The sequence below is a fragment of the Anastrepha ludens genome, chromosome 6 (assembly GCF_028408465.1).
Source record: "Anastrepha ludens isolate Willacy chromosome 6, idAnaLude1.1, whole genome shotgun sequence".
Taxonomy (NCBI): Eukaryota; Metazoa; Arthropoda; class Insecta; order Diptera; family Tephritidae; genus Anastrepha; species Anastrepha ludens.
In genome coordinates, this window is record NC_071502.1 from 126,382,587 (window position 1) to 126,392,349 (window position 9,763).

General features: G+C 33.9%; 1 protein-coding gene across 1 annotated transcript; it reads left to right on the forward strand.

Moving 5' to 3' along the window:
- Positions 1-3,205: 3,205 nt before the first annotated feature.
- Positions 3,206-5,326, forward strand: LOC128866603 (cholinesterase). The gene is made up of 2 exons (XM_054107468.1): positions 3,206-3,727; positions 3,819-5,326. Exons 1-2 carry the CDS (start codon positions 3,313-3,315, stop codon positions 5,273-5,275), a joined length of 1,872 nt encoding a protein of 623 aa, XP_053963443.1. The 5' UTR covers positions 3,206-3,312; the 3' UTR covers positions 5,276-5,326.
- The last annotated feature ends 4,437 nt before the right edge of the window (positions 5,327-9,763 follow it).

Genomic DNA, 9,763 nt, shown 5'->3' on the forward strand with positions numbered 1-9,763 from the left:
CACCCATATTTAATAATTTCCGTCCGTCCCTCTAATACTGCAAGCACTAACCCCTTAATACAAGGTAAGTTTATGTTGAAAATGGGCGAAAGCGGGTAATAGCCTCGCCCTCCTTCAAAAAAGAAAAAAACGTAATATCTGTTATTAATGAATCAGAAAATTATTCAAATTTGTTGAAAGTGATAAACCCAAAAAAAATAAACGGAACACAAACTTGTGTTTAAATTGATCTGGAATTTATGCATATTTAATAGTGAATATAACACTGTAGTACATACGCAAACATCTATATCAGTATTATATATGATATATAGATAAAGTACATTGTACAATATTACTTTGATTGAAAAAAAAATTAATATAGTAATTGAGTTCTTAAACACTGATTTAATTTTAAATAACTCGATATTTTTTTATGTATCGAAAAGTTACAAAGAAACTTTTGGCAAATGGTTTCAAACGCGCAACAAGATGTTATGGCTCCCTTATTTCTTCATTAGATTCTTCTAAATTACTTTTGTAAATAATATTGCGTCGTTCTTCAAATTGAATTTCTTTGTTGTCTACAATGTGAACATTTTGGTCAATTTGGAGAAAACCGTCGAAGTAATTCTCCAAATCGAGTTAGCATAGATTATCAGTGAATTGTCAAAATCGGGAAAACTCTCATAGGTATCCGAAAATGACTCTTTACGGAAGCAGTCTTTGAACGTTGTTACTTCTACTTTATCCCAAGATGTTTTGATAGTGCTGAGCTTACAATATCAATTTTAATTAGCAAGTGTTTTCAAAGTAAGCTAAACAATTTTTTTTTTTTTAATTTTGGATTATATCTTGATCGAGAGGCTGGCAACTACTATTGTGTTTGAAGGAAAACGGTTTTTTAGTTCTATTTAATTCCCTTGGATGAAATGCTGAACTTTACGAAGACAAGAGAATTATTTATTATTCGTTTCTGGGCTTTCATTTTCTTGCTTGCTTAGAATTTTTTTGAATTTTGTCCGCATCCTGTTATTAGAATGTTCCTAAATGAAAGCCGCATAAAATCCATATCAAAATAGAAACATTACCAATTGAGTTCGTCTAATTGAAAAAAATCGAATTATTGGAGGACGAAATTTGAAGAAGGTAAATTTTTGGAAACATCAGATAAATCAATAAAAAAGACTAGGTTAAAGCAAGTTAATCCGTTAGTATAAAAGGTTTGTAAAATGGATAAATTATCAAACATAATATTGTATTTTAAGTTATGTGGAAAAGTAATTTCAGGCTCAGGTTTTATTTAAAAATCCTACATTTCATATTTGTATTTTGTAAGATTTTTAATTGTTATGTTCTTTTTGCAAAAGCAACTGCTGTCCAAATATGCGAGGAATCTTATAATAATTAAACGTATTGGAAAAAAATAGGTGTTTTTTTTTTTTTAACTTTTTAAATACACGCAATATTACAACTGATATAAATATATATATATATATATATGTATATAAATGTAATTGGCGCGTACATCGTTTTTGGGTGTTTGGCCGAGCTCCTTCTCCTATTTGTGGCATGCGTCTTGATTTTGTTCCACAAACGGAGCGACCTACAGTTTTAAGTCGACTCCGAACGGCAGATATTTTTTTTATGAGGAGCTTTTTCATGGCAGAAATACACTCGGAGATTAGCCATTGCCTGCCGAGAGACGACCCCTATTAGAAAAAACGTTTTCTTTATTTTGGTGTTTCACAGAAATTCTAACCAACATACCCCGATTTCCGAATGGTAGTTTCGAACCAACCCATTCGGCTACCGCGACCGTGAATATGACTGGATTTAATCACATATCCCGCAGTAAGTTTCGCAGAAAAATACAACGAAGAAAGCCCACATCGGTCGGCCGCTCTATAGCAAGACACTAAAGCTTGGACGATGTTATAGTTAGTGATAAGGCGGAGAAAGCCGTGTTATATATACATATATATGTATATACAGGTGTTTGGCTGAGCTCCTCCTCCAATTTGAGGTGCCTACAATTTTATGTCACCTCCGAACGGCGGATGCATGTAGAGAAGGGTCAGCTATTAAAAAACCTTTTATATCATTTGGTGATTATTGCCCATACTATGTTTCGAACCCGGGCCATAACGAATGATAGTTCCGTAGCAATCCACTCGGATACGGTGGACGGCCGTCATGACGTTATTTACTGGATACTAAAATATTACTTTAAAAGAAAATACAAATACAAAACAAGGTATTGAATAAGAGTTGTGTTCGCTAAACTGATAATTTTTGATAACTATCAATCCGCTTTTGGTGCTCGCGTGCGGTTATCACCAGAAAAGTATGGCAAATTGAAAGAGTAAAGGAAGTTAATTTTGAGAGGAAGCTGACACTTTGTTTTGGAAAATTTTTTACCAGTAGGGAAAAACATCTGATCGTGCACAGCTAGTTACAATTAGTCTGCTTTTAATCCCAGCTTGTTTGAACTTTCCATTTTTGACTATTTTCCCCTTTGAAGGAGATTAGATGACAATCCGCAAGAATTTCGCTGCTAGATAATAATTACTGGAAAAGGCTAACCCTTTTTTTAATTATGTTGTAATTACGGTCAAGGCAAAGGTTTAGTACTTTAATTTGAGGACATGCTGTATCATGTCATAAGGCGCAGAGAAAATATAAGTGGCTTGCCACAAATCCGATGAAACGAGATTCTTCAATATTTCGTGGGGCGTAAAAAAGATCCTATGAGAAATTTGAGTGCAGAAATATTTTGAATTTGTTTATTTTCCCTTTTCTAAATAATAAAATCTTCAGGATTGCCAACACGGAAGCCAGAGAAGGGATCTAAAAACATCGATGTCTAAAGAGAAGTGTGGAACTGTTGCGTACACTCAGGATATAACCAGTGATTTAATTTTCTGCTGGGATATACATATTTTGCCAATACAGTATGGTCTTTGGCTACACCACCACGAATTTTTATTTTAAACTTTTTCAAAGGAGAAAATAAATCACGAAATGTGTAATGTAACTTAATCTCTCTTGGAATAGCGAAAACTCACTCAACTTGGACTTATTTACTTCACTTACCTAATTATTCATAAGTCTATGCAATCTTTGCCGTGCCTTATATCCCTTATGTATATGTAAGTATGAATAATATCCTGGCAACAAACTTTGTGAGCAAATTATTTTTCTAATTCCATGACAACAGCGTAAAAAGAATTTATGAGAAATACGTACTTGCTTATAGTTTTTATCATAGTATGGTTTTTAAAAGCAACTCAAAGAATTTGCAAGGAATAATTTTAAGACAAAGTGCTTACGATGATACAGTTTAATATTAAAAAAATGAATACATTTTATGCTAAAATATATTTAGCTATAAGTATTTGGTTTTTATTTTTCGTAAACTTTGTGTATTGCTTGGAAGCTCCGCAAATAACTGTACCAGGGCAAGGGATTATTGTTGGCACTTACCTAAAAATGTTTCGAGCACAAAATATTAAAGCATATTTGGGAATCAGATATGCCTATGCTTCCCGTTTTTCACCACCAGAGTTGGATATGTCTGAATGGAAAGGAATTCAAAATGCGACAAAGTTTGCTCCACTTTGTTGGCAAAACCCTGCCGCTGCCAAAAATACAATCATGCATGAACTTCTCAGAAATAAGGTCGTAGAGGATTACGATAGTACATATGATGAAGATTGTCTGTATTTAAACATTTATGTTCCCGATGGTAAGAGTAACAACACGCATCAATATATATGATCATATGTAAATAAAATTGATCAAGGTGAATACACTTTTTCCTTTATTTACATTTTAAGGATCTCCGGGTCTTAAGGGATATGCAGTTATTGTTTGGATCCATGCTGGTGATTTTTCGAATGGAGCTCCAACGGATATTGAACCGTTTCAGGTTGTTTTTAAGCAAAAAATCATAGTAGTAACTTTTTCATACCGTTTAAATATCTTTGGATTTCTATCAACTGCTGATGGAGAGGCGCAAGGTAATTACGGATTGATGGATCAATCAGCTGCCTTATTTTGGATTAAAAAGAATATAAACCACTTCGGCGGAGATGAAAGCAAAATAACAATAATGGGACATTCCGCGGGAGCAATTAGTGTGGGATTGCATTTAATATCTGAAGAATGGTCGAAAGGTGGATTTTCAGCAGCAATTATGATGTCTGGAAATCCTACAAGTAAAAATGCCGTCCGCCATCCAAAGGTCTATAGCGATTCATTGGACTCAATATCAAATTTATTTGGTTGCAATAGGAAGCCGACATCATTGTTATTAGCGTGTTTACGAAAAGTTGATGCAAAAACGCTTGCAAAAAATATTCCAGCAGTGGAGTGGGGACCAGTAATTGATTATGGTTTAAGCAATACGTCTTCGCACTTTATTAGAGACTATCCTGGGAAAATATTCAAAGAAGGAGGCTTCCAAAATGTTCCGACTTTAATCGGCGTAACAGACATGGAGGATATACTTAGCGTAGTTGATGACATAACAAATACTAAGTTAACTGGGAATGATTTTTTTCATGTCATAGATGAAGTATCTAAACATGACCTTAAAATGAGCACCGTAAATGATGAAAATTGTACAAATTCGCGAATAATAACCGATGCCATTACATATGTATATCCATCTCAGAGCGAGAGTATAGATGTCCTCAGAACATTTGTAAGTTTTCATACAGATCGTATGTACATTGCACCGTTGTTTTTTATGGCAAACGTATTAAGCAAAGACAACACGGTTTTTGCATATTTGTTTAGAACTCGTCCTCAAACTAATTTGTTTGACCTGCCAGAATGGGTGGGCGTACCAAAATTTTTCGATCAAATATTTGTCTGGGGTGTTCCGTATATGAATAATAACCTTCTAAAGGAATGGAGTTCCAGTGATAAAAAAATTTCAGATGTTGTCATGACAATGTGGGCAAATTTCGCGAAGTCAGCAAATCCTATTATTTCTAATGTATATGTCAAATGGAACTCCTTCGCATCTGAGAATAGTTCGATTCTAATAATAAACCAAAACTTTAATTCAGAAATGGTTAATAATATGCCCACCATAAGATTTTGGAATAGTTATTATCCAAACTTAGTAAAGTTTGCCGCAAACTGCTGTGACGTTGCAAATTTAGCGTCTCCAAATATTATCGATAATAAATTTTCATTACATTCATTCCACAATCTTGGTATAACTTTCAGAATTTTAGCTTTTTGTATTTTTTTAATAGAACATAGTATATATATTCAAGTTTGAACGGTACAAATGATACATGTATAGATACATACATTTGTTAGTACTAGGCGTTTTCCATGGTAAATAAAATGTTTTTGAAATGCTTAATGCAATTACATATTTATATATTCAATAGCATTTATGTATGTACATGCAGTTAATATGATTATGTACCTTTTACTAATCTGATATTTATTTAAACTTGAAAATGTAAATTCATTCTACCTCCTTTGCAAATAAATTTATGGGATGTTACATAGGTTTGAAAAACGAATCTCTGAGATTAATTTCACCAATCAAATAATTATATATTAAAATAGTTTCCGAAAATGATGGCTTATGAGTTGCGACACAGTTAACAAAAACTTGGGCATAACCTTGGGCATTCGCGCTCTTAAAATTGCAGAAAAATATATTAAATTGAGAGAGTAAGATGACATTGCGGCCGCCGTAGCCGAATTAGTTGGTGTGTGACTACTATTCGGGAGTACGTATGTAGGTTCAAACCTCCTTGCATCAAACTGCAAAATGTTTTTTCTAATAGCGTTCGCCCTTCGGCAGGCAATCGCAAACTTCCAAGTATATATCTGTTATGAAAAAGCTTCTCATAAAAAACCATTTGCCGTTCGGAGTCGGCTTAAAAATGTAGGCCACTCTTCGTGGAACAACATCAAGACGTTTACTATTTACTTAATTTAGCCTTGGAATAAATAAATATAAAGAAGTAAGTAGTCTGTTCCATTCTTGTAGCCAAGTATGTTTAAATAATTTTGTGTTGTCCAAAACAAATTTACCACAAGTATACATTATATACTCAAGTTTTTTTATTGCCTAGTTTTCTATTTTATCATTTCTGACTATAAATTACAAATTGTAACCCGGTGCAAGTCATGCAAGAACAAGCTCCACATTCCACACAATTAAATGTACAGTCGAACTTCTCTACAGTGAACTTCCATATAATGAAGCTCTCCTTATAATGAACTGGTTTCGAAGACACTGCTTTTTCGTTCTACTTTCGTGTATTTTTGTCTCCTTATAATGAATTTCTATATAGTGAAGTTTTCTATATAATGAACAAATTTTACAGCTGGAAATTCAAGCGTCCTAAGTTTTTGTCTCCATATAGTGAATTTTTTCAAAAGTTTTCTGTTACAAAAAATTACAGTTAGATGTGGACAAACTGTAATGAGGGGAATCCCAAAATTAAAACAGAAAGAGCTGAGCTATTACAGTTTTATTCAGTGATTGAAGTTACAATGACGCATCGACGCAGCATTTCGCTTGAAAAAAGTTATTAATGATTAACAAAGTTAATGAAGGAAAGAAAAAAAAAAAGATATTGCCAATGAATTCGGAGTTCTTCCCAGCACTTTATCAAATATTTTAAAAAATAAGGAAGTGATTTTAAAAAATGCGGAGGATTTGGCAGTAAATACCATAATAAAATCTTTAGGTGTCGATTATGAGTTTAACAAAAAAGCATGGATGACCAGTGAGATTTTTACGAAATGGATTGTAAAACTCGACAAAAAATTTTGTGATCAAAACAGAAAGGTGTTGTTTTTTGTTGATAACTGCACTGCCCACCCTAAAGATGTAAGAGACAAGTTGAGAAACATTCATCTCGCTTATTTTCCTCCCAACATGACTTCGTTACTGCAACCAATGGACCAAGGCATTATCTACAACATGAAACAACATTACAGAAAACGAATTTTAACGAATATATTGACTCAAGTGGATGAGGGAAATTCTGTTATGGCCATAGACTTGCTGCAAGCAGTTCGAAATCTTAGCAATGTATGGAATGTCTATGTTAAACCAGAAACAATTGCCAACTGTTTTGAAAAGGCTGGATTTTCAAAAGATGCTATGCAGATTCCATTTGAGCATTGGGATGGGGAGGACCTTCTTTCAATATCGGATTTGGCTGCTTTACAGTCTTCATTTAAAAAAGTAGCAAATATCGAAGCATCGTTTGATGACTACGTAAATGTTGATAATGGTGTGCAGACTTGGGACAACCCATCCGAAGAAGATATTCTCAACAGCATTTTTGAAAGTCGCGGAGTTCCAGCTGAACCTGGTAAGCATTTATCTTTTTATAGTCAAACAAAAATTTAATATGTAAATATTATTTCAGATAACGATGAACACGATTTGACCGTTGAAGAATTGGCAGAAACTGAGGAGGCATTACCTACGTTGATACAAGCTGCTTCATCCATTAGCGTGATTATAACCTTTGTGGAAATGAGGAGTGACGTGCCGATTAATGTTTTCAACTCTCTACATGATTTGGAAGCTTTTATTGAAAATGAAAAATGGAAGACTGTAATTCAAACCAAACTCACTGATTATTTTAAATAAAATTACATACAAAATCAATGTTTCTTTATAATGAAGTTTCTATATAGTGAAGTGATTTTCAGGTCCCGTGCGAATTCACTATATGGAAGTTCGACTGTATTTACTTACAATAAGTCAATATGCTTTCAGATCATATGTTGTTGTGATGGATAATTGTTTGGCGTTATTGAATGCTTATCTGCCAAAATTAGTAACAACTATTAGAGGGCGTTGACGTGTCTATATTCTGTCGGGTCCTGACACGCTGGCATTACTTGGGCCAATTTTTTAGCTCAAGGCTCTAAACAAAGTTTACTTTACTGGAGTTGTTGTTATTGTTGTAGCAGCATAAGCAAACAGCTGAAGTGACAGTCCTTGGCCGGATGTAAATCCGGGCTATTCCGGTAACGACTTTCGCGGGAAGGTATCTAATTAAACAAAATAAATTTAACTGGAGTTTGAATTTGAACTAAGTTTAAAGGGTAATGAATGAATGAACCATTTGATACTAAATGACGTCTTAACAGAAACTTCTTAGGCCCACATTATGAGTTAGATTCGATCTTAGATATTCGTTGGTTGTCGAAGATCGAATATCGAATGTCAATTTGGTATTATGAGCGGCGCAATCCTGTCGAAATTTTCGTTGAAAACCGAATTTAGAGTCGAATGCAATTTTGCTTTCGATTGTGTAGCGTATTGTGGGAAAACTTGTTAAAATGTAAGTTGTTTGCGATTATTTATGTTTTTATAGTAACCAAATAATAAATATATACTAATTTAGTTAATTTTATGTAGGTCGAAAGTCGTGAGTACCAAACAGCAATTAGAAAGGCTAGTTGCATTAATGGAAGAGAATCCACAATTCGCAAAAGGGATTTGCACCAAAGTTCAAGCAGAGCTAAATTGCTTGGGACCACCAGTTAGAACAGCAGCAAAATGGATTAAGGTTAATAATGGTTTTTTTTGTGATGTTTATAGAAATACATTTTTATTTTCCCTTGGCAGGTATGGGCTAAATACGTAGAGGAACTGAAATACATATTTTTTTCGAATGACGAATAATTGAATAAAGAAAATTTATAACAAAAATAAAACAGAAACTGTGGCGTAAAGGCTTCTATTTAATACTTTTTAGATTTTTCTATAATATTCTAAGAATTTCATTTCGTATGTTTTCTGCTTCTCCGTTATTAGACTCCACTTCAATGTCTTCAGCATCATCGTACACAGTGGGTTGAGCAAGTCCTAGCATACCTTCATTACCAATACTCATTTGGCTCGGGTGCACTGCTGCAACTGGTTTTCTGTACTGGACAGTAGGTTCAAAAACGCCTCTTTAGATAATCTCAAATTCTTTAAAAATATGTAAGGAAATTTCTGTAATATTAAGTACGTCAACACATTTTGAAAATTTTAAACTTACTCAGTGGAGGCCATTTCTAGGGGGTTGGATGCGCCCCTCAACTGTTTTCTACTTCTAGCTAGTTCCACTAATCTTTCATCGTCCGATGAATCGTCGAACCACAACTCCGTTGAACTCATTTTCACAAAAAATACTTTTTTAACTTTTAAAAATGTTGTTAGCAAAGAGTTTCAACACAATCGGTTGTTCTTTTATTTTGATTTGCTGTATCAGCTGAAAAAAATTTATCTATTGTAAATGCGTCGAGCGATCGAAATTCACAATAGTCCTATTCTTCAACGAATGAGCACCATAATATCAAATGAAAATTCGTTCGATCAGCACTTTCGACTACAGTCGAAGATCGAATGTTGCTCATAATAAGGGCCTTAATAGTTTATTCAAGCGTTATTCCTATTTAATCTGAAAACGTATTCCCTCAGTGCCGAACCCCAAGAAGAGTTATATAAGACCACCTAACCTAACCACCACTATTCTACAACTGATCTTATATTTGATAAAAATTATGCAATAAACATATATATATGTATAATTGGCGCGTATACCCTTTTTTGTTTGTGTGTTTGGCCGAGCTCCTCCTCCTACTTATGGTTTTGTTTATCGAAGGTCCTTCAGTTTTAAGCCGAATCCGAACGGCAGCCGTATAACTGTAATAAATACAGTTATGTATAAATATGGATTAAGGATTCCCGACGTGGTGTTATGTTTTATTCCCAAATTATGTTTTGGTT